This window comes from Castor canadensis, chromosome 4, assembly GCF_047511655.1.
Source record: "Castor canadensis chromosome 4, mCasCan1.hap1v2, whole genome shotgun sequence".
NCBI lineage: Eukaryota > Metazoa > Chordata > Mammalia > Rodentia > Castoridae > Castor > Castor canadensis.
Window position 1 is genome coordinate 23,925,429 of NC_133389.1, and position 27,087 is coordinate 23,952,515.

Here is a 27,087-nt window from a genome sequence, read left to right on the forward strand (position 1 = left end):
CACGGTATGGTGGGACAAAGTAATTGGTAGAGACTATCAATTAAGAAAAGACAAGGGCAACTTCCATGAAAAGAAGCATTTGAGCTGTGATCAAGATGAAGAGGCAGTCATGGGAAGGGATGGGGGAAGAGAATTCCAGACTTGAGGAACTGCCCAACCAAATGTCTTAAAACTTGAAATTGTTTAGTATGCTCTAGGAATATGCAGGAGCCAGTGTTAGTAAGGCCTAGCAAATAAAGTTAGAAGGTGATTAAGTCAGAAAAGAGGCATGCCAATCCCACCATCGTTTATGGGATGTGATAAAGAGGTTTTAGTTCATTTAAAGAAAATGTAAGGCCCTTGAGAATTTTAATTTTTAGGAAGATGTATCCCATGTTCTGATTTACCTTTTTATAAGATAATTCTGGATGACAGTGGGTTATAGAACAGCAACACTAGAAGAGATACAGGCTAGGTTACAGGACTGGTCTAGTTCACAGAGGAAAGAAATGGGAATTAGGGTGGGGAAGCTAGAATGAAGAGGAGAGAGGATTAAAACATACTTTGGAAGTTGAACTGTTATGGATTTAATGTAAGTGATACAAAATTAAAATCTTAAGGCTTATTTCTAGGCTTAATTTAATATAAAATTGATAAGATTTATTCATTAAGCCAAACTCTTTACTTAGACAGCTTTCATATGTATTATATGTGTAATTTTTTTACATATTCCTTCTTATTCCAAGAAAACTTGTGTACTTATTTTCTTGGTGATTTTCCTAACAACTTACAAAGTTGATCTTTTTCATAGTCTTTGGTAAGGTATAAATAATGATAGCATGTTTTTAAGAAAGCATGTAATATTTTAGCTCAAAATATTTTCTTAAATAAGAACATCTGACAATTACAGAATGTTTCAAGTATAATAGACTCTATTTCAATTCAAATCTCTGTGTTCCAAAGCCTATCCAATAATCAAGCATAATTCATCTCTTATCAATACAGCTCAAATTCCAACTTCTGCAATTTTGGTTCAGTGATACTATATGTTATAATAAGTCTTATGGCTTTATTTTAATTTCTACTGTCTATCTTCATAGTCATCTCTAATGTCCTCCTTTATCACAGATTTTGCAATACTTGAGTTATCCCAAAATATCAGATGTTAAGAACTATCAAGTTCAGCCAAGCACCAAATTTATGACATAAGATTAACATAAGACTTTCTGAGCTGGATTTGAATAATCCATGATATCATGTCAACATGCACGTGCCTGTAGTTAATAAAAATAAAGACAGCAATGCTTCTGATACAATATCTGCTCTTTTCCAGGCATGGGGCTGGAAAAACCCTGAACACAGAACTGAACTGTTCCCTTAAGGGTAGATGCTACTCATCTTTTATATGGTCAAAACCTGTGACTCAATGACTTATTCTTAGCCCCTAATCCTGTAACAGTCTCAAATGTGTACTACACATTTGAGTTGGTTGGAGAAATATAGAAGGGAATAAAGGGCAAAACAATATATGGATGGAATGAAAGACGAGTTACAATCATACAACATTTCCTGATTTAGAAGAGATCATGATGATCAGGAAGTACCCATAAAGCTTTCAGTCAAAAAAAAAGGAGAAAATCAAAGGGCTTGCACAGGGGCAATGAAAAATGAGAGCTAGCTTGATACTCTGTTTACATGGAAGGGCATGCAAGCTAAATTACCATTCTAAAGAAGCACAGTGTTATTTGCACAATCCACACTTCTATCTGCCTAATCATCCTTTAGAAATCACATACACACACACACACACACACACACACACACACACACAATCCCTTGGCTCATTTAAAGTTCTTTTGTTTGCATGCTCTGTAAATTCATGATAAAATGTTTTTATTAAATGTGCAGCAGTCAGGCTTACCAACGCCTTTTGGAATGTCAGTAAGAACATACCAAGGGAAAATAAAATTCCAAAATTTCATCTTCTGAACTAATTATTTTCATTGCTGTCATCTGATGTAGTCGTGGATTCAAACTCACAAATACCAAATATATTTTTCTTAGCAGGAGGGAAGCTGTGATTAAGATGGCACCATGTTGCTTCTTACAGAATGTGTAATGGGTCTGAACTGCAAGTACAAAGAATTAGCTACACCCATTAATTGTGGTAAAGAAAACAATCCCCTTCTAATTGGGTTGGAAATTTCCATAGAAATGTATACGACAAGTTGCAATTAATCATAAACCAAATTGCTGTAGCTTTACTGCTGATATTAGAAGATTCTGTCTCTATACTGCACTTTCAATCTCAAAATTTAGCCAAAAAATAGGTTTAATCCTAGACTTTTGCTAATTATGCAGCATTTCCCAAACACTAGTCTGTCAGGCAATCTGAAAAGTCCTTAGTGTGCACCTGTTTAACTTTGTTTAATAAAGCTTTTTTCAAACTGGGGTGACCACAGAATCTTTTTGTTTTATTTTATTTGTTTGGTATTATCTTAATTTTTAAACATTTTTCTTACGAATACCTAATAATAAAAACAATCTTGGTAAGCAAGAATTTTTAGCCTTCATTTGTACTAGACATCTGTTTTGACTATACTTATTGCATCTTTAAATTTGTCCATTTTATTCATACTCATACTCAAAATGTATTCCACAAAAAGTAACTACCAAATATTTCTATTACAATTTAATTGAAGAAAGTTAAATCTTCCAGCACAGGAGCAGCTTTTAGAAATGAAAATGGAGATTAAAATAGGAAGAAGTCTAGGAGTCTGAGGATTGTATATAAAGAGACTTTTTGTCAAAGTAATATTAGCTTAGTTTATCTGTATTGCTATTACAAAGTAGTATAAAATGAGTAGCTTAAAAACAACGGGGATTTATTTCTCACAGTTTTGGAGTCTGGGAGTCTCAGCTCAGGCTGGCAGCATAGATGGGTTCTGGTTAGCATCCCCTTTTGAGCTACAGATGACTACCTTCTCAGAATCCTCATGTGGTGGAAGGGGACAGTGAACTGTCTGTGATGTCTCTTAGAAGGACACTGATTTGTAGCATGAGAACTTGCCCTCATGATCAAATCACCTCCCAATATCCCATTTCCTAATACAACCTTAGGGTTAGGGCTTCAATGTATGAATTTTAGGGGTTAGAAATAACCAGACCATTGCACATATGACATGACTTTCTTTCACAGACTGAAACCCCACACTTAGTATGAAAATCCAAATTCAATTCAAAGCCAGATAAATATGCATTTCTTACATGTCTCTCTTAAATGTTTTATCCATGAAAATTAATATACAGAATATTGGGACACGAAAATGACTAAAATACAAGCTCCCTTCTTTAAGAAACTAATTTGAATTATATGGAATTATAGCTCACTGTATGAATAACCGTGGGAACTGCCTACCCAATACATTGTTCATAATGGGATTAACAAGGAATTGTGGAAGCACAGGAAAGGGAGAGGCTACTTCATAGGTAAATTCAACAGCAAATGTAATGATCAAGTCAGGGTGCGTACAGAACCCAGTGTGAAGAGGGCCACAAAACACAACAAAATAGTCATTGTGACAGAAAGCATTTTCACCCAGATATCCAATGGCCTCATTTCACTCTTAGCGATTTGTCCATGTGGTCTTTCATTTAGCCTGTTTCTATGAAAGTGGCATACCTTAACCTTCTACCATATATTACCCAAAACAAATTTAAGCTCGATCATGAATACACAAATGAACCTATTAAAAAGTAAGCAAATGATTAGAATAGACATTTCTCCAAGAAAGATATGCAAATGGAAGGCAAATAAATGTATGAAAACATGCTTAACATCGTTAACCATCAGATAAATAAATCGGTACCATGAGGTGATACCATCTCACACCTAAGAGATGGCTAGAGTCACTATCAGCTAACAGCAAGTGTTGGCAAGGATGTAGAAAAGTATCAATATCCATATTCTGCTGGTGGGACAGAAAATTATGTGTTCATTTTTGAGAACAGTTCTCAAATTATTAAACACAGAGTTACCATATGACCCAGAAATTCCACTCATAGGTATATAACCAAAAGAATTATCAACATATATCCACTTAATAACTTGTACACAGATATATATGTATATATATGTGTGTACATACATGTAGATAGATTGATATGGATGTAGATACATATACTGAAGTATATATTATATACTGAATACTTTATATATATATTTTTTCAGTCATTCAGCTTTTATTGTAGCACTGGTTTGTTGTTCCTCAAGAGCTGCATGAATGATAGGCTCAGCCACCTCTCTGGGATCCCTTGGGGACTGAGCACTGGGCAGGATGCCTCTGAAGAGATATGCAGGTAGAGAAATCATACCTATATTTAATACCTCTGGGGAAGCCCAAGCTATGGGCAGGTAGAAGCCTCAGTGCCACCTGGGGATGAGAAGAGGGAAATGCATGGGCACAAATCCCAGTGGCCCCCAGGAATACTGCCACCTACTGGTGCTATCAGTCTTCAGGGCCTGATATATATAAATATATATATATTATAATATATATTATATATAATGCTATATATATATATATTATATATCTTTATTCAGTATGGCCAAAGGGTGAAGTAGATAATCCAAATGTCCGTTAACTGATGAATAGATAAAATACAGTATATCCATATGATGAAATACCAGCTAGCCATAAGGAGGAATAAAATACTGATGGATGCTACAATAAGGACGGGCCTTGCAAATGTTATGTTAATGAAATAACTCACCACAGAAGAACATATGTTCTATCACTTCATTCATATTAAATGTCCAGAACAGGGAAATCTATATAGAAAGTTGGTAAGTGCTTGCACAGGGCTGGAAGGTTGGCAGAGGTAGGGAGAGTAAGAGGGTAGGAATGGTAACTAACTGGCATGGGATTTCCTTTTGAGGGGATGAAGGTACTCTAAAATTGAAATAGTCATGCATAACTATCCTAACAACCATTAAATGGAGTACTTTAAAGGCAAAATTGCATGGAATATGAACTGTATCTTAAAAATATATTTTGTTTGTTTTTTTTAAGAAAAGAATTAGGTCAAAAAACTATTGGGTTTTTCAACACACATTTGTTGAATGAATGAAAAAAAAGAACCAATTGATGTAGAGGTAGAAACTCCAAATGTTTTAAGAGCTTAGATTTAGACTTAGGTTTTTATGCTGATGATGTTTGCCCTTAGGGACACTGCCACCAACCGGTGGTGAAGCATTGATCTTAGGGTTTGAATTTGAAGTATAACAACTAAGGAGAACTCAGGTTATTAGCTACTCAGATATTTCAGATTTATAATAAAAATGAATTCACACTTTGCCATGTAAAATCACTGAAATTCTCAACAATAAATCAGAAAATATTCTCAGGAAATGTATAAAGAAATGTGTGGGAAGAATTTGCTGCTTAGTCTCGGAGAATTGACAGGCACAACTGATACTAACTCTTGCTGACACTGATTAAAACACTCCTGTCTAACTTAGTTTGGGTATCATCATGGAGTGAGACTTCTGGAATGATGTGTGGTTCTGGTACGTCAGGACAACTTTGGCATGAGTGTCCTTTTGGGAAGCTTCCACAATGGTCAGCATTTCTCCTCCTTTTCAGACACAGATGGTCAGTTCACCTTGCCTAGAGTGTTAGGTCTAATTAAAATCATATCCTTAGATTGCCTTTTTAATGCTCTGAATTAGTATATTGCCTCTGCCTTTCCCTCTGGGATCGCTTCATACTCTCTCATCTGTCCAAGAAAGAAAAAATTACATTCACAACCATCTCAAGGAAAAATATAAAACACAGCAAATTTTATTCTCTAAAAGATGGGAGAAAGAGAATAGAGAATCCAGCAGTTATGAGGTCCTAAAATGAATATTTGTGTGATAAATAAATGAACCCTACTACCTATCCAAATAGTATTTCCATAACCAGCTTTAATTGGCAAATACAGTGCCAAGTCATTTTATTACAAGAAGCCTTAAGCTCAAATTTTCTTCTTTTAATCCATATACACATTTAACAGAATCTTTTCGACATTGTTTGTGACAAAACTTGTGCATAAACTTGTGACAACCAAAATCTCAGTTCAGAAAAGTAACTAAGATGGGAAACCTACACAGTAACAGAAAGAAGTAGTTCACAGGTGATTATAATTTTTGTTCTCGATTTACTTTTATATTATATTTTATGTCTATATCCTATATTTGTGATATCTCCACAGAGGAAAATGTCTTAAGTAATTTTAATATAATTCACTTGGTAATTACATTGTGAAGGATAATCAATATAAACTTACCTAAGGCGCTTCTTTCTGACTATGGTCACTAAACGCATATGGGGGAGGGAGTCCTGATAGTAAGAGCAATTATAAACATATAAGACATTTAAGAACACTGCTTAGGAAGGGACAGTGATGTTATAAATTCAGAAAAAAAAAACCATTCAAGCAAAGAGTTACATATAGTAATAGAGGGATAAATATCATCTTAATATATTTTATGAAAACTATTTGCCATTTGTGCTAAGAGTCTGCACCTAAAACCCAACATAGGTGAGCAAATATACAGAGGAGGAAACTATACACTTACATTTGAGGTGAAAATGCTACTAACTGTCCAATGGATGGGTTGATTCTTTATTTGATCAATTATATGTTCAGAAAATAGCAATTAATCTAACATATGCTTCAATAAAAAATACAAAACTAAAGCATATGCCAAGATATGAAAATCTATGTTGGTTTTGATTTATCATGATTTCTTCTATTACCAGGTACATCTGACAGTTGATGACAGTGTGTGAAGATATACATGCTTGTGTGTAGTAAATGAATTTGTACAACATATTTAAAAATTTATTCAGGAAAGAAAAACTTAATTTTTTCACAGATATACATTTATTTATTACTAAAATTGGAAAAACATTAAATGTAATATCTAAGCTATACCTAGTACCTCATACTTAGTAATTAATAAATTAAGAGATGATGATATTACAGTAAGTAACAGGAGGAGTACCAAATTTATAAGGACTATGAAAAACCTATTTTGTCAATAGAGATATAATTTTTGATACAACAAAGGGACTTTTTTCACACTCTAGGAAATCTAAGATTATTCTCTCTACCAATATCTAAGCAATGTTGAAAATATATTTCTCTGTTGTCACTGATCAAAAATCTTTTTAACAGTATAGAGCATAGACCAACTACTCTTTGTGTTGTTGTGTTAGTCTGCTTAGCATGTCATAACAGATAGTACAGACTAGGTAGATTAGGCAACAGAAATGTAATTTATCATAGTCTGGTAACTAGAAACTCCAAAATCAAGGTACTGGCAGGGGTGATTTCTAGTGAAGCCTCTGTCTCGCCTCAGTTTCAGATGGTGACTTCTCTCTGAAGCATCATTCCTATCAGATAGGGTTCCACATAACTTGTGACATCATTTAACTTTCATTAGCTCTTAAAAGCCTAATCTCCAAATACAGTCACATTGGGGTTAAGGCTTCAATTTACAAATTTTGAGATTACACAGTTGTATATGAAAGAGAAAAAAACATGAGTCTCAATAGAAAGCTTTTGAAATATTTTGACACATTAGATAACATGTTTTATCATATTCAACAGTGTTTCTCACATTTAAAACTCAGTGGAGCTAGTGAACAAACAAGGGTTTATACAAGGCTGAACAAGGCATGGCTTCTGTTCTTAAGTGTCTTCATATCTAGCTGGGAAATAAAGCATGACCAGCAGGGTGTAAGTGAAAACATAAAATGCTTCACAAGTGGGTATCATCCTTCTGCCACAAACCAATTTTTTTTGTCTATGTTTCTGGAAATTACTGCCAATAATATTTCTGGGTGTCATCAGGACCTCATTATCTTGATTCCTCTACAACTTGTGAGAATTATGAAGGAACCAGTTGTCGCTGTGTACATTTTATAGATAAAGAAAATTGGGTCTAGAGAGACTGCAAGAGATGTTTTAGTGTTTGTGGCATTTCATTTTGTTTTAGTTTGGTTTGCTTATCTTTGCAACTAGACTTTAGGCTTCTCATGAGGGCTGGAGGAGAATCATACTTCTTTATTTCCCAAAACACTCAAAATTCTGCCTTCTTATTCTGAATCTTTTTCTCCCAATTCTCACACAAAAGCTGTGACCAAATCCTACCTGGAAGTATTTATCACATTTTTATGAATGAAGGAATTAAGGATTATGTAAGTGGCCAAAACAAAACAGCCAGTCACTACAACTCATATATTTTTTTTATTGCCCTTAAGACAAATTTAACCACATTGGCAGGTAAGCATTAAGACCTGCACCTGTTTTTCAGTCTAGCATGAAATTCTTTGGAATCAATAGTCTCCAGTCACATCACCTCATGTTCGTGTCCCAGGATCGTCTTGCCTGTCTTTTCCAGGGTCCTCTTGCGATCCCCAAACCCAACCCCCATTCTCTTATCTCTGTTGAACTCTTTATTCAGAGCTCTTCACAACTCCCTTTCCTAATAGCTCTCTGGCTTTTTTAGTAATGCCTACATCTTTCTGTTTACCTAACTAGTCTTTGAGAACTGCATCAATGTCATGCCTGTTTTTCTGTGTCCACAGACTATTTGGTATAATGTTTAGCACCCCAGAGGTACTCAACTGTACAAATACTGTGGCTAGGTTAAATATCTGGGATTATAACTGAAAAGCTTATTATACATTCAGCCATTTTTTTGTATTATCCAGATGTATTTTTAGCAGAAAGTGAGGTAGCATCGTGGACTTTTTGATCATACTATGACCCAAAATGATGGGGGTTTTCTTATCAGAAATATTTAACTTCTCCATTTTGTTTGAGACAGGGTCTCTCTATGTAGCCCAGCTTGACATTGAGCTCATGACCCTTCTACCTCAGCCTTCCAAGTGCTGAGATTGATTACAGGTGTGCATCACCATACCTGGATGTTCTCCTATATATCTAAATTTTTTTCTCTTGCTGACTCACTTTTATGAAAATTTTTATTAACATTTCTGAATACTTTGGTCAAATATCTACACAATTGGTATATTATTTAATAGCTGAGGTACAATATACATATGCATTTGAAAGAAAATGGAAATGGGTTTTAAAGTTAAATTTCTTAGAATTATGTAATAGGTACATATGTGTATCATGTATATATACTTATATATAATTATGCATATGAACTTATATCCATAGATACATGTAATGACATTTCAGTCAATGATTGGTTGCATATATGAAGACGGTCCCATGAGATTATAATGGAGTCTAAAAATTTCTATCACCTAGTAATGTCATAGATATCGTGACCTGTCAGTTTAACACCTTACTCACATGTTTGTTGTGATGCTGGGGTAAACAAACCTACTGTACAGCAAGCCATATAAAAGCTTATTACAATTGTGTACAGTACAGAATACTTGATAATGATGATAAATTACTATATTACTCTTTTAAGTACTTACTATACAATTCTTTTTATTGTTATTTTAGTGTATACTCCTTCTACTTAGGAAAAAAATAGTTTGCTATTTTTTTCAGTTAGCAGCAATATCATAAATTTCATCTTTACCATGTCTCTTGATTCCATCAAGAACCCACACCAAGTGACTGATGTATTCTATCTAGGTTTATACAAGTACTGTCTATGATGTCTACACAATAATGAAATCACATTAGCAGCACACTTCTCAGAAGGTATCCCCAAGATTGAGTGCTTCATGACTGTATATAAAAATAAAACACAATCTGAATCCACTGTCATCAGGCTTAAAGGACATATTTGGGTAAGATGGACACAGTTAGTTCTGTAGAGAGAGCCCTATTTAACAAATCCCAGACTGACATACAAGTCTTTGTTTCTTAAGGAGACTCAAAAGGGGCAACACCTGCCTCAAATCGCTTCCTTTTCTTGGACGTACTTATGTGAGACAGTAAGTCTAAGCAAGATGTGAATTGGTATGTGTCACTCCCCGAGTAGAATTCATGGGGAGTTCATAGATTTTTGTCTCATGGTTTCAATTTGGTTCAAAAGGCTGTCTGAGCCGACTTATGTGTGACCTACAAAACCAATTTCCACCAACTCTAAACATTTCTCATAAAACTTGACAAGGCAAATAAATACTTGAAAATATCTACATACATAAGTAAAGTTTTAACAGCATATTTTTATTGATACAGACTACTTAAAGGGAATTCTATAATCATATCTCAAAAGTTAAAAAAAATTCCTTCTCTTGCTGGTGTTAGAAATGAAGAGCCCTTCCTGAGTGACTCTCTTCCCATGAACTTCTGTGTGTGTGAATGAATAGTGCACAGGGCTCATCAGTCAGATACTTTATTAATGAGAGATTAAATCCCTTTTAAAACATTCATTTCTGCGTTGATTCAGACACTAAATTTAGATTTCAAATCAATCTAGACTAAAAGCAGTAGCAAATCTCTCAAATGTGTATTGAGGCAAACAGTCTATATGGGGGTATAAATGAGGGTAGGGATGAGCAAGTAGAGAAAAGGATGAATATGTGCTCTAAAATATAATCAAATTATAATTTTGGAGCCACACAGCTAGACACTTTGAAATCATGGATGATTGAAATAAAATACCTTAGTTCTTTTAAAAAAATAAGTTTAAGGGCCTAATAAGCATAATATTATATATTTAAATAAAATATAATCTGACATAGATCTTCAGAGATCAAGCATCTACATCCCTTTCTTAAAGACCACTTCTGAACTCCTGGCTTGAGTCCCTGTCTCCTATAAGAATGGAGATTGTTATGGTTTGTATTTAAATTGTCCCCTAAAAGGCTCATGTGTTGAAGGCTTAGTCCCCAGGTGGTGGGGCAATTGAGAGGGGGAAGACTTACAAGGGTACTAACCTCATCAATGCATCAGTCACTTGATGAGCTCATAGCTGATGTGGAGTCATGCTGGAGGAGTATCTTTGAAGGGTATGCCTTGTACCTAAACCCTTCCTCTTTTTTTTTTTTTTGTGCTTAAATTTTTTTTTCCTTTTTCTTTTATTATTCATGTGCGCATACAAGGCTTGGTTCATTTCTCCCCCCTGCCCCCACCCCCTCCTTTACCACCCACTCCGCCCCCTCCCTCTCCCCCCCACCCCCTCAATACCCAGCAGAAACTATTTTGCCCTTATTTCTAATTTTGTTGTAGAGAGAGTATAAGCAATAACAGGAAGGGACAAGGGTTTTTGCTGGTTGAGATAAGGATAGCTATACAGGGCATTGACTCACATTGATTTCCTGTGCGTGTGTGTTACCTTCTAGGTTAATTCTTTTTGATCTAACCTTTTCTCTAGTTCCTGGTCCCCTTTTCCTATTGGCCTCAGTTGCTTTTAAGGTATCTGCTTTAGTTTCTCTGCATTAAGGACAACAAATGCTATCTAGTTTTTTAGGTGTCTTACCTATCCTCACCCCTTCCTTGTGTGCTCTCGCTTTTATCATGTGCCTATAGTCCAATCCCCTTGTTGTGTTTGCCCTTGATCTAATGTCCACATATGAGGGAGAACATACGATTTTTGGTCTTTTGGGCCAGGCTAACCTCACTCAGAATGATGTTCTCCAATTCCATCCATTTACCAGCGAATGATAACATTTCGTTCTTCTTCATGGCTGCATAAAATTCCATTGTGTATAGATACCACATTTTCTTAATCCATTCGTCAGTGCTGGGGCATCTTGGCTGTTTCCATAACTTGGCTATTGTGAATAGTGTCGCAATAAACATGTAAACCCTTCCTCTTGTTCTCTCTCTCTCTCTCTCTCTCTCTCTCTCTTTCTCTCTCTCTCTCTCTTTGATTCCTGGCCACCATGAAGTGAGCATGTCTGTCACACCCTGCCCTCTCTGCCATGATGTTCTGTCTCACCACAGGCCTGTGAAGAGGGAGCTAAGTGGCTACGAGCTAAAGTCTCTGAAACTGGGAAACAAAACAAATCATTATTCCCCTAAACATAGACACCATCACGTTTACATGCAATATGTAAAATATCTCACTGTAGAGCACTACAGTGAGAACAAGCTTGGATTTCTTGTTGGATTTTATCTTATGAAGAATAAAAATACACTTAAATTCTGTTACTTATGAAAAATACATTTGGATAATATTGATAATGCGCTAGTTTTCTCTTCATTCTGTACTTTTAAAAAAAGAACAATAAATTCCATTTTCCAAATAAACTCAACTTGTCTAATAAGGGCACTGAAATCAAGCTTCAAAGCTTTTGTAGACATCTCAGAGTCTACCTTGTATAATATAGGACTCAGGAAATGTCCATTGATATTTTATTTGTGGTTATTCTAATAAATATGAAATGCTACCATAAATGGTTATTATTAAAAGTACATCTGAAAACATTTGTATTTTATTTATTTTGAAAAAGGTTGTCCTTAATCTTGTCTAATATAGATTTTTCCAGATGGTTTGGTGATTATGAAACTTTCAATTTTTATTTTGTTCAAAGGCAATGTAAATACAAGGCTTCAAATTATACTTAATGTACATTGATTTATTGAAATTACTGAGAAGGGCAATAATATTTCTTTTAATCTTGTGTGTAAAATGATGCCCTACTTGAAAATTTTGAGAGTTCATGAAAGTTTACATTCAAAGCCAGTATAAGTTGAGGATACAAGTTGAGAAGAAAAACAAGAATTTGATAAAATACATAATTAAAGATTTATAAGAACAAGCTTGGATTTCTTGTTGGATTTTATCTTATGAAGAATAAAAATACACTTAAATTCTGTTACTTATGAAAAATACATTTGGATAATATTGATAATGCGCTAGTTTTCTCTTCATTCTGTACTTTTAAAAAAGGACAATAAATTCCATTTTCCAAATAAACTCAACCTGTGAGGGTGATTGTAACTTTATATTAGAATAGTCAAAGATTTTATTATATCAACATTCATTTTTAAAGCCAGGATAAAATAGTTACAATAGAGTCCAACACATCTTGAATTAAATCAAGCTTTCTATAGTAGTTATAAATCATGCAAGGTCTGTAAGAGATGTGTGAAATATTTACCCAGTTATCAATGTGATTCCTTAAAAATAAAAAATAAATAAAATATCAAAACCACCAAGAGTCAACATACATAGCTATATTTTTAGAAACTAATAAAGCTTCTTATTTTTACACTCAACATGTAATCTACACACAGATTCTTGAAACTGAAGATGGTTCATTTAGAATATAAATGTAAATGTAGCAGTGACCAAGCCAGCAACTACAGAGGGACTCTTCAATATATTATAGCATAGTTGCTATTCTTCCTATACTAAGAGTTCCTGCAAAGCAACAAAATAATGTTTTGATAAATTTAGTAAATTTCACAAAAAAGAGAAAATTAAAAAAATATAAAGTGGAAATGTCCAGCAAAAACCATGAAAAGAAAATTTAATGATATAGAGATGAAAATTATTATAAGGAGACTGCATGCTATAAAATTGTAAAATAATACTATAAGAGGAGTGTGGTCTTTGGTAAGAGGTAAATTACACTGCTGGTGAAGGCATAAATAGGTCAAGACTACCTTTTCTTAGGATGTAAGTGAGCAAAAAAAACTATTTAGGAATGATTGGTTTTATTTATTTATTTATTGTATAAATTTTTATTAGGATATATTTGTTATACAAGGGGGATTCATAGTGACAATTCCAATTAGGCTTATATGGTACATTAGTTACCTCACCCCCATTGTCTCTCCCCTTTGACTTCCTCTCTGCTCCACTTAAAGCAATTGCAAGAGGTTTTTTTGTTATATTTCGTAGGTATATGAAGTCTATCAACCATATACCCTCACCTAATCTCCTTTATTCATCCCTCTCCTCCCACTAGTTCTCACCCACACACATTCTGTACCTATTTTATAGTCCTGTCTTTCATTATTTATATTTAAGTTTATGTTCAAAGGGGTTTCTCAGTGTTTCCCCACTGTGGGTATACTATACTTTGATCTGTTCAACCTCTTCCATTATTCTCCCTTACCCCTTTATCTCTCATCCCCATTATGACATTATTGATGCTCTATCTTTCACTTTCCCAGAGTTCAATAGAGTAGTTCCACTATTACAAACATAGAAATCAATAGTTTCCTATATACCAAGGAAACAATCACATTTACAATAGACTCAAAAACAATAAAGCACTTGGAATAAATTTAATGAAAGAAACCAAGGACTTTTTAAATTAAAACTATAAACCACTGAAAAAAGAAATTGAAGAAAATATCAGAAGATACAAAGATCTCCCATGCTCATGGATGGGTAGAATCAAAGTTGTGAAAATGGCCATAATACCAAAAGCAATCTACACGTTCAATGCAATCTCTGTCAAAATTCCTGTGACATTCTGCATAGAGATAGAAAAAGCAATTATGAAATACATATGGAAGCACAGAAGACCTCAAATAGCCAAAGTAATTCTGAGCAAAAAAATCCAATGTTGGAAGTATCACAATACCCTATTTCAATCTATACTACAAAGCCATAACAATAAAAACAGCATGATATTGGCACAAAAACAGACAGGAAGACAATGGATCAGAATAGAAGATCCAGTCAGAAACATACACATCTATAGTCAACTGCTCTTTGACAAATAAGTCCAAAACACATGATGGAGAAAAGACAGCTTCTTCAACAACATTTGTTGTTTACTTTTTAATAAAATTTCAAAACACAAAGAGTATTCATTTAAAAATGCTCAAGAACGTACACATATACACAGGCACCCAAAAAGAAGATAACATGATTCATCTGAAAATGAAAATAAAATTTACAATGTATCATATTTCTCATTTATGTGGAGAATGTATATGTGTGTGCTTGTGTTTCTACAAAGTCCAGATATTAAATTACATTTGAGCTTTATCTTCTAAATATTTTGTGAGTTTTTAAAATTTTAATTCTTCCCCTTTTTTAGTTATAAGCATGTTTTATTTTTATACCCTCATGTTTATTTTCTAATTGTCAATATAATACATAGCTTTCAAAAAGCTATAAGCTAATTAAAAAGTAAGGAATACCTGACAGCAAGTACACTTTTCCCTTGCATCCTTGTCCAGAGATTATCAAAATCATTTACCTTATTGTCACAGGACATCTTTGCTCCTCCTTTTCCAACCTTTCTTTATAGATTGTTACAGTATATTCACTTATTTTACTTTATGTGATTACATGACTAATTATTAATCAATTGAAATTTCAGAATCACCTCATGTGTACTACACAGAGCTATCTGATTTTATATTTATTTTAGAAAAGACAGACAGATGGGAAGAGTGTGGGTCAGGCAGACAGTAGAACATAGACCTGGGACTCTAGGGTCAGGCTGCTTGGATTTGAATCCTGGATCCTCCCTTGGCACACTTAGCTTTCTGTGAAAAAATGTTCCCATTCATAAAACAGGATTGAAAGGAACACCTGATGTTGGGGTGAGGATGATGAATGCTTCTTCCTTAGTCTTATGTTTCCTCCATTCAGGGGACTTCTCTAGGGTAAGACTCATGCCTCCTCTGTGCCTCACCAATTCTCACTCTCTTTTGGTTGGTGGTGAGGCTGGATTAGGATAAATTGCAGAAATAATCTAAACAGATTAGAAATTTAGAAGAAACCCTCTCTCTTACTATTCCCTATTGGGAACACACTGAGCAAAAAGAACAGTGCTCTCCAATGCCATCAGCCTGCAGATTAGTGAGCAAGGCCTACCCTTGAGTGACCTTCTGCCCAGGTGTATGCTGCCAGAGACCAAATGGACCTGTCTAAAATACCCAGATACAAATTACATGTCAATGGCAGGGTTTTGTTGTTGTTGTTAAAGATGATATTCAAATAACCCTATGCCTTTTTGTTTTTATTTACTGTGCAACTGTTACAGAATTAGAGCAAATAAGAACATTGTTATACAAAGGGATCTGTCTAAACACTTCCCAGAAAGCATACTAAAACAACGATTGTTTCACGTTGTTTGTACTCACTGAAAGCCGTTTCTCCTTTATAAGTGTATATAAACAGGTATACACATACAATTATATATATATATATATACATACATATAAGCACAAATATGCACAAATGTAGACCTGCACACATGAACATGTATATTACATGTTTGTGTACATGAATTATATGCATATAGAGTAAGATTACAGGTTAATTTTAATTTATATATTATTATATTGAAAATACTTCCTATGCAATATTAAAAAAAACTGGTCAAGATTCACTAGAAGTGATGAAATAGAGACACAGTATGACATGAAGAAGCAAAGAGGCATTCTCAAGTCATGTAACTATAATTTCTACATGAACACACATGCTTCAATGAGATGTGAGAATTTACAGAATTAAACATCCCAAGCTATTAAAATTGTTCACCTCAGAAGGATAGAAATACCAGGCCTGCAATAGGAAAACTATTAATTTTTCCTTATGGATCTTTAGAGAGTTTTAATGTATCAAGCAGCATAGAGTTACAGTGTATACATTATTATACACTCTTTAAGAAAAAAGAGTGCCAATATGTGTACACATATGAATGTCCACACATGTATGTCTTGACCAATGTACTTTAGCTTATCCACAGGTATCAGTATTTATAGACGTTTGACTTGTATATCAATGAAGATTTTATTGTGCACTAATTTCACGTAAAATTTTCAAGTAAAAGTTTACTAATGATTATTATAAATTCTAGCTTATTCCATAGCTACATTCACCTTATGACCAAAAATACACATTATAAAAGCATTTCTATAATAGCCCTTCTGTGCTATTCTACTTTCACATTTACAAATGTAAAAGTTCTCTATTTTCTTTGTTTCACCAAATGTAAAATATCACTAAATTAAAATGTCATTTTAAAGGCAGCTGATATTTTGGTTAGTATAATGCTACCTCTAAATTCAAGAATTATTAAGTCTTTTGCCCATTGTTGGATAAATATTTATGGTTTGCCCAACCCATCCTATACACTATTTTCTAGTCACACAGATGAAAGTGTTTCCAGAATAAAGCCAAAAATGGATCACATAGTAGTATTATGATATAAGTTAACAGATATAATCAGCATTTGATACGTTTTCATTTCCACTGGGAAGCATATAAATAGCCTGTACTTTTCCTTGGATTCTTTAAAAGGCAAAAATATTTATTCTAGAGGGTAAAAGATCCAAAAATTGTAAACAACTTTTGTAGCTTCTCAGGAAAAGAACAAGAAAAATCCAAATGTTATGGGTTCTTTCTCCAAACTATGTGGTTCAGATCAAACTGGGTGTAAGAAATCGGGAGTACATGACAAAATGTATATTTAAGTTACTACTACACATAATAATTACTAATTGCAAGGCTACATGGGTGAGCCTGCTTTTCTGTACAATATGACCCTATCTAGGCACCTTAAGTTTACTTAAATAATATTCTTGCTGTGCAAGTTTTCTTTAGGTGTATTTAATTTTAGTTTTTCTTTTTCTACATGAAACCTATGGCATTTCCATATAAGTAAAACAATCTTATCAACGCACTGAATTTAAAAGCAGAGTGCCCATCATCTCAAATGACATCACTTTTTCACTAAATTGCATTTTTGCATAATTTCTCTCACACCTTCTTCTTTTTTATAGATATGGTATTTTGAGATCTTTTATAATTATTCAACACATCTGTCAATTAATAATTTGGGTTTCAAATTATTTTCAGTTTTACCACTATAATCATTAGATAATAACGATTATATATCTATATAATATATATTTATATAACATAAATGGTTTTCAATCAATGAACATATACTCAAACACTGCATCGTTCAAAGCTGAGCCATGTGTGGAGTATTGGGAATTTGTAGTTGCACACTAATGAACACGGGAAGCAATCAGTGGTAAGCTTTTAAACTGTCATGCTGATATATTGTGATGGGTACAATGTAACATCATCTCCAGTCTTTTACTTACCCAAGACTGTGAGCTCTGCAGAGGCACTAATATTCTCATTCTTGTACGTGACAACACAAGTGTATGTTCCACTGTCATCATCTGTCACATTGGAAATAAGCAAGTTGCTTCCACCCAATAAAGAGTACTTTTTAGACCTGTAAGACATAGGGCACATGTAATGAGACAATAAATTAACAAATGTATATATAAGGCAAAGTTCTCAGAGGTGTAAATGAACTTCACAAAATCTCAAATAATAAAAATGGAAATAAACCCTTCATCAGAGGGACTGGGTAATATCTCCCTTATTGATCTTACTTAACTCAAGGTAAACTACTCCCACTGAGAATCTATATGCCGTAATTCAAGAGATGAAGTAGATTAAACTTAATACTAATTTAAGGCTCAAAAGAAAATTAGAGATAACCTTGTCTAATTCTCTCATATTAAATTTGAGGACCTTGGGATGCAGAGAAGTGGTTTTCCAGAGTGAAAGTCAAGGCTCTATGCCCCGTCACCCACTTCAGTGATACTGTACAAAGCCACATTTAAAGGGAACCAAGAGCACCTGGCTATATTCAGAGAACACACCATGCTGAAGCTGGAACTGGATTTCTTCAACACTGCTATGCTCTCAGAAATGTTGCAATAGCATACCATTTGCTGTTGTTATCTAAATATATTTTAATTGCATAAAATTTAAAAATGAACTTATGGTCTATGGACCTATCTCATTGTAGAAAATGTGTTTAAAAGGAGTTCTCTGGATCGATGAAGTTAATTTCTTAAATGAGACTCATTTGATCAAAATAATTCAGACTAAATATTCCATTCTATTATGAGCTTACTTTCTAACTCTACCTTATTATTAATGCTCCACTAATTCAAAGCCAGCCATGTTCTCCTGTTTTACCTTAAATATTTGTTATAACTGGGATAGTCAGAGACATAATTGGATCTAAATAATTGCTAAAACTGTATAATAACATGCTATGTACTGAACTGAAGAAATTTTGTGTTTGTTTCTTCCCTCATTTTTGAGGTACAATTGGCAAATAAAAATTGTACATATTTATGGTGTACAATGTAATGGTTTATGTATACAATGTGAAATGTGTACATATGGGTATAATATAAAATGATTACCACATCCAGCAAATTAAACTATATATCACATCACATAATTATATTTTGTGGATGTATGTGATGAGAACATTTAAGATCTACCCTCTGAACTGCTTGCATAGGGTGAGATCATCCAAATATGTTTGCTGAAGACTCTGGGCATGACCAGCTCAATGGCTACCCTGGTTTTCCCAATTTCCTTTTCAAAATGATCCCATGGATTTTCACTTTTTCCCCACCCTCTCTATCCTAGCAGTCAAATATCTTTCAGGCCAAGAAATCTGGGCAAAATGTCAAACTATTATGAGAAAACTAGCATTTTAAGTGATTGTGTCAATTTAGACAATGGTAAGTGGCAGTATATAATTCACAAAAGTCCTAAATGTATCATACCTGAGTTGGACAACTTCCTCGCCTCGTAACCAGGTAAAACTTGGCGGAGGATAGCCCGAAACACAACACTCCAGGACAGCATCTTTTCCTTCAGTGGCTACTACATTGGATGGTCTTTGCAGAAAGTAAAGCTGCCTATGCAGTCCTGGATCTATGGAAAGAAAACACAGGGTCACATATTTTATGAATAGCATTGCAAAGATAAATGATTTAGCTTGAATCATTTTTTCATAAACTGACCCGAGATGATGAACAAAAAAGAAAGTAAAATGGAACAATAGGAGTGAAATTTATGAATAAACTCCTAAAAGAGTTTCCATTCCTATATTCTAGGATTATGACAGGAGAAAATTAATAGTGATGAGAAGACATGGTGTAAGGCAAAAAGCTTAAGCTTGATGCTACAGGTCACTCATTTGGGCTTATTTGCATGTCATTATTGGAGAACCAGACAATATTATCAAAATTTTGATATGTTCAGTTGTTCTGCCACTAACATCTATTCAATTTTCTTCAGCTTTGTTTACTGCTTCTGTGGCTTGATATATAAGATGAACTTATCAGAATTGTGTTAAAAAGCACAAAGGTATAGATGATTAGAATATACAGATTTTGAGAGAATGCTTTCCTCAAAAGGAAGTGACATTTGTATTAAGTAGTAAGTTTGCTTGTGTGCTTTATGACAATTAGTCTGGCTATGTATTAGCGTTTTGGTTATTTTTAAATTTTAGTAACATTCCAAAGTGTGAGTTTGTTTCTAGAGCTGAGACCCTGGGTAAACACTGTTCTTCACTCTACTAATCTCACACATTTACTTGTGATACATATGCAAACATTATTCATGTTTACTGACAGGTAATTGAAAATCTGCTTATATAACCAAAGGAATCACATTCTTCAAACTTAGAACTCATTGATATAAACTCACTGAGTTTATATCATATGGGATAAGCAGAAAATTTAGAGTCCTAAGTAAAGGGTTCAACACGCAGGAAATCTCCCTTCCAGTAAACAATGTTGGCAATAAAGGCGCCAATAGGTTTCAGTTCTTACTGCACCCTTAAGCTTCTGTTTTCCAGGGTCACAGTCCTGCCTCCCAGGGTCACAGTCCTGCCTCAAGTCTAGCTTGAATCCTCCTTCTGCCCCAACCTCCAATCAGCATGAACCATAAGATCCTAACCAATCAGATCATGCCGAGTCTCACTGAAGGGTATTTAAGCCCCTGCCCCTCTCTCCCTCTTTCTTTTGGCTCTCTGCTCTCTCCCTTTCCCACCTGGCAATAAAGAATCTCTTGGCCAGATCACTCCTCTCCACGTGGTCACCTTTGGGGCCTATATTTCCTTACAAACAGCATACCTTACTTTCTAGTTTATAAGGCCCATTCATAGTGTCCAGAGACTCACCAGTCAAAATTGCCCCACTCTTGCTACATTCTCTCACATAAGCTGTTGACCAAATTTTGATCACTCAAAGTTGACTTAAGATAAGATGCTTTTTCTGCATCTTCATTAAAATTGACATTCCTCTAAGAAGATATAATTAAAGCTATTAATTATATTTCAATATATAAAAATAATGTATATTTATATTATATGTCAACTTAATGCATTGACTGGAAATTAGCTTATAATCTTTCATGCTGCAAACTCAAAGTGAAATCTTGATGCAAAGAATATAAGGTAATAAAATCTTAAAAACTGGGATTGGGGTGGAAGGAGAAGCACTGAGGGAGATTAGTTCCAACCAGGTCATAGTGAGGGAGATTAGTTCCAACCAGGTCATAGTGCAGGCTCCTTTTTTTTTTTTTTCTTCTATTCATATGTGCATACAATGTTTGGTTCATTTCTCCCCCCTTCCCCCCCCCGCCACCCCCGTTATCCTCCTCTGTTCCCTCCCTCTTCCCCCCTACCCCCTCACTACCAGGCAGAAACTATTTGCCCTTATCTCTGATTTTGTTGAAGAGAGAATATAAGCAATAATAGGAAGGACCAAGGGTTTTTGCTAGTTGAGATAAGGATAGCTATACAGGGTGTTGACTAGCATTGCCTTCCTGTACATGTGTGTTACCTTCTAAATTAATTCTTCTTGAACTAACCTTTTCTCTAGTTTCTGACACCCTTCTCCTACTGGCCTCTGTCACTTTAAAGTATCTGCTTTAGTTTTTCAGCATTGTGGGCAGGCTCCTTTTGATTGGTGTGGAAGTGGATAGGAGGGGATCTGGACACATTTTAATAGTCCCATTAATTTTCTTTGGCCTGACCCAATTCCATATACTTTAGTCACAGGGTAATAAAAGAGCAGAAATAAATAATTGGGATAGTAATTGTCATCTAAATTACTCTGTGTATGAAAAAAGAGAAATTCACACTTTCTCATTCTTCCCACATCTGTTTCTAGTTGTTCCAGCAACATAAAAATAAACACTCTTCACAGTGAAAATAATGAAAGCATTTTCCAAATGTGTTAATCCTTACTAAACCAACATTGTAGAATATGCATCAAATTTTCTGAAAAAATTGATTTTTTGTTTCATTTCCCCTCTTGAATGTGACTTTTCAAATTAAACAAATTTGGTTCAAAATATAATACTGCTTAAGAAAAACTTTCTGAAACGGTCAAGCTCTGAAAAAATGTGCATTTTCAAATAGCTATCTTTATCATGAAGGACTATTCATCCAGACGTTACTTTCACCACCTGCTCCGCAGCAGAAATGTTTCCACATCACAAACTTCATAATGCTATCTTAAAATACTATCTATGAAAAATATCAAGTGCTGGCTATTTAATTTAATCTTCTACCTGAAACAAAATTTATCTAGTAAGTTGTTTACCAATAGAAGACCCAACATTTTGACTGAAATTGTTATACTTAATTTTGTCAGAAAACAAAACCACACAACCCAAAATGGCTCATTTTTAGATGTTTTAACATTTTCATTGACAAGAAATTGAATAGATAAGTGCACAGAGTTTCTAAATAACAAATCCCCATCCCCTGTCACTCAGTTTGTCCTCTTATCATTAAAGTCCATAATTTACATTAAACTTAACTCCATTTTTTGTGTGGGTTTTGACAAATTCAAGTCATGTAGCCCTCATTACACTATCATATAGAGTAGTTTTACTACCTTAAAAATCTTCTAAGTTTACTTCTTCATTTCTCCCCTACTTCAAACCTCAAGCAATTACTGATCTTTGTGGTAGAGTGCCTGCCTAGCAAGAGTGAGGCACTGAGTTCAAACCCCAGTACCACCAAAAAATATTATTAAAACCAAAGTCACTGATCTCTTCACTACTTCTACTGTTGTGCTTTCTCAAGAATGTTGTATTATTGGAATCACACAATATGTCATCCTTTCAAACTGATTTTTTTTTTACTTAGCAATAAGCATTTAATGTTTCTTCATGTCTTTGTGTTGCTTGATAGCTATTCATTTTTATTGCTTGGTTATGATCCACTGTATAGATATACCAAAATTTATTTATTTATATATTGAAGGATACTTTGGGTGCCTCTAGGTTTTGATAAAAATGAAAAATCTGCTGTAAATACCCATAGATTCATTTTAATGGTATTAAATTTTCAACTCAATTGAGTAAATGAAAATCTTGGAGTAAAACTGTGACATTGTATGGAAAAACTATGTTTAGTTTTGTAGGAAACTATAAAATTGTCTTCAAAAGTGCCTCACAGGCATTTGATATTGACATATTTTTATGTTTTATCAATTCTAATAAGTATATAATTATATGTCACAGTTGTGTTAACTTGCAATTCCTTACTACATGGTGTTGAGGACATCTCACCTGTTTTCTTTCCATTTCTATACCTTCTTTGGTGAGTGATCTGTTAAAATCTATTGCCTATTTTTAACTTGGTTTTCTTGTTTGTTTTCATAGCATTGAGTTTCTAGATTTCATATATAAAATTCTGGATATTTATCAGATGTGTGTTATACAAATATTCTCACAGTTTGTGGCTTGTTCTTTTTTATTCTCTTAACACTGGCTTTTATAGAGCAGAAATTTTCAATTTAAAAATCAACTTATCATTGTTTTTCCTTTCATGAATTGTTTTTTGGGTGTCGTATCTGAAAATTCATGACTACATCCAAGACTGTCTCAATTTTCTGTTGTCTTCTAGAAGTGTTACTGTTTTTGTGATTTGCATTTAGCATGAAGTTCTATTTTGAGTTAATCTTTGTAAAAGATGTTCTAATTTTCTAACACCATTTGTTTAAAAAGTTATCATTTCTCTTTTGGCTTGAGTTTGCACCATGGTCAAAGATCAGATAACTACATGTGGGTGGGTCTATTTCTGAGCACTCTACTTGTTAAATTGATCTGTTTATCTGTTATTTTGCCAATCCTGCACTGTCTTGCCTGTCCTAACTGTACTGCAAATCTTTAAGTCAAGTAATGCCCATCCTCTAACTTTTTGCCTCTAACTTCCCTCAGTTTTATGCTCATTCTTTGGGTCTCCTTTCATATAAACTTTTGAATAAGTTTGTTGAAATCCATAAAATAACTTGCTGGGATTTCACTGTATTTTAAAATATCAGTCACCTTGACATCACTGGGTTTATATTGCCACAAAAGAACCTTTTGCCTTTTCCTTTCAGACCAAGCAATATATTCTAGGTTACCGCAATAGTGACCTGGCTCATTTCAGTTATGTTTATTACCTTTGTGGCTCTGGAGACGTTGGAGTTTGTGACCATGATCATATATATGAAAATGTTAGCATTTGACAAAGAAGTATGGTTTCATTTCCCAGAAGATATTTCTCAGTATCTCATCTAATAAATTCTAATATTAAGGAAGTTCCCCCCAAAAAACTAATAGAATTTTTATTAGAATTCATATGTTCCAAAACACCATGACAGAGCACTAAATATATGAAGTTCCTTAAATCCTTGCATATCTATTTTCCTATGTTTCAAGTCTGGCCTGGCCTTTTGTCTGACTTTAACTCATAGATTGCAGAGGTTGGTGGGGGCGGAGTGCGGAATTTACCTTGCATAAGCTCTAGAAGCAAGAACTCAAGAGGCCTCCAACTTCTTCTATTATTCTCCAAGGCTACAATGTTAGTCTAACTAACAGAAGAGTGACAGACCTCATTGGTGGGAATTGAGGCCCCAGGCAACAGTCAGATCCCAATGCCAGGCATATAATTGAGGCAATTTTGAAACTTCTACCTCAGCCAAGTACTCATGAATGAAGCTAAGTGTAACCAGAACTGCTCAGATAAACTGCAGAATTCAAAATGATAATAGTATATCCCTGAATTTTGTAGCTTGTTATCCAGCAATAGAAAACTTAAACATACACATAAAAACCAAAACAAAAGGTTTTGAAAAGGATATATAGTAATTTTCAGGTGAAGAGTTATTTTAAGCCCTAGTGCTGCAATGCATATAGAAATTACATAAAGAATAAAAAAACATAAAAGTTAATGACTAAAACACAAGGAAAATATTGAAGAACAAATGAAAGTCTTCCTCTAAGCTCCACAATAGTATAAATGAAAAAATCCTAGGACATGTGAACTTTAAATTTTAGGTTGTGATTCTTGTTGATTAAATTGATTTTAATGGAACTAGATAAAACTGTGAGCAAATACTAGCATGGATCTTAGAAAACATATTTGAAATTTGCCTTACAATCAAATGATCAAAAATTAATTTCTTCTGATGTCAAATTTTTATATTAAAAACTATAAAACAACTTTCTTCAATATGACACTCAAGGAAGTAAAAGCACAAAATTACGTAACTATGATTTCTAAATTGATTGCAATCAATCACGATTTGTTTGTACTAAAACCCAATTTAACTTTTTCCTGTTGGCAAAAAATAAAATAAGAAAGGTCAGCTTGATTTAATGACTTGGTTTATATGTCTTCAGTGTTGGAACAGCAAATTTCTCTCAGAGAGCAAAGAGGTGATATGTAAATAAAGAAAGGGAAACTAGTCATTGTAGCAACACCTTTCCTGAATGAGATGGATAGCTTAAAATATTGAACCACCATATGGTAATGTACTGCCTTTGTTGGTTCTCCCCATTATTTCTTAACTTTTATCTTCTTCTTAAATGGAAATTTTTGACTTACATTAGCTTAATCTATTATGTAAGTTGGAGAAGACTTATCTATAATCATTTGAAAATAATAATGACATAGATGATGGATACAAAATGTTGGGCAATACTAGGGACCCAAAAATTATTGTTCATATAGGCAATACTTATAAATATTAAAGTTCAAAGTGTTTATTAAATACTTCTACCTCACTAAAAATGTCAGAATCAGTATAATTTTTTTAAAAAATTTAGTGAGAATAGTGTAGTTCTTTTTATTTTTTGTAATTTCTTCAAGGAGTGGTTTAATAAAAATGTCTAGGTTGTTTTGGTTTTTCCACATTACTTTAATATGTGCTTTTGGTTTAATTACATGAAAGCAATCCAACTTCAAGCAGATATGTAGTTGTAAAGGCATGTTTTAATAGACTTTTCAGATCATTGTAGATATGATCCTTTAATGCTGTACCAAATCTTAATAAGCAGTTTCCTGAAACTTGGTTGTAATAAGGAATCTAATGCTATATTAATAAACAATCAATACTACCTTATAAAAATCTATTGATCTATCTTATACTCTGAATAAATCTTTTTTCCATGCATAGTTTTGTCAGAGCAATCAATTGTTATTTGAATGGTACACTGTATTAGACAGGTCTGCCAAACATTGACACATATCAATATAGAGTATCAAACAATCTCATTTGTTACTATCATTACCAATCTCATCAGAAATGATTTTTACTGCTGGGAAGCTGGCAAGCTTGAGTGGCAAATACAAGTTTTTCAAATTTCTAATTTTAGTTTAAAAACTTAAATTCATCCTGAGCAGCAAATATTATTTTCCTTGAAATGACCAAGTCACTTTGTTCATTTTTGAGAAAATTTCTAATAAACACAGAGTTTTGAATACCTATACTTTTCCTGTTAATTGTCCTTTTAAGTAAAAATAATGTTCTGTGATGGAAAAAAAATTGCTAGTATAATTTGAATTTCAAATGTTCACAGGAATGTTTACTGTGCAAAACTCATTGTACTTTGATTACCTTCATGTGTATTTCCCATTTGACATGCAGCATATTAAAAAGACATGAATTTAAGGATAAATATTCAATAAAATTAATATTTTTACTGTTTCATCAAGGATATACTTAAATAAACATGGTGAAAAAATACAACAGATACAAAATAGGTTTGATCTTACAGAATCCTTTGTAAGGGACCTGAAGGTCCATGGGCCTTATTTTGAGAAGTGATGTAGACACAGTAGCAATGATTAAGTTGTGCCCCTAAAATTCCCCAAAATTCTATTTCCTTTCAACATAGGAACTGTTTTGCATGCTCAAATAGAAATTGATTTGTATTCTTTCTTTCTCCTCCTTCACCCCTCCCCCCTTTCTTCTTCTTCTCCTCTTCTTATTATTATGATTTTCACTTGGTAAGGTAGTGACAATTTAATTATGTCAAATCATCATTTTTCAGGAAGAATTATTCAAAGTCATTAACCT

At 33.8% G+C, this 27,087-nt stretch overlaps 1 protein-coding gene across 2 annotated transcripts in view; it reads right to left on the reverse strand.

The window, feature by feature from the left end:
- Positions 1-27,087, reverse strand: part of Dcc (DCC netrin 1 receptor) — a 1,132,969-nt gene that overhangs the window by 594,443 nt on the left and 511,439 nt on the right. For both annotated transcript variants that reach the window (XM_074069811.1, XM_074069810.1), the window contains exons 4-5: positions 19,501-19,651; positions 18,001-18,137 (exon numbers count right to left, since the gene is read on the reverse strand). In XM_074069811.1, the coding sequence (XP_073925912.1) occupies positions 18,001-18,137; positions 19,501-19,651 (288 nt within the window). The remainder of the gene's footprint in view (positions 1-18,000; positions 18,138-19,500; positions 19,652-27,087) is intronic.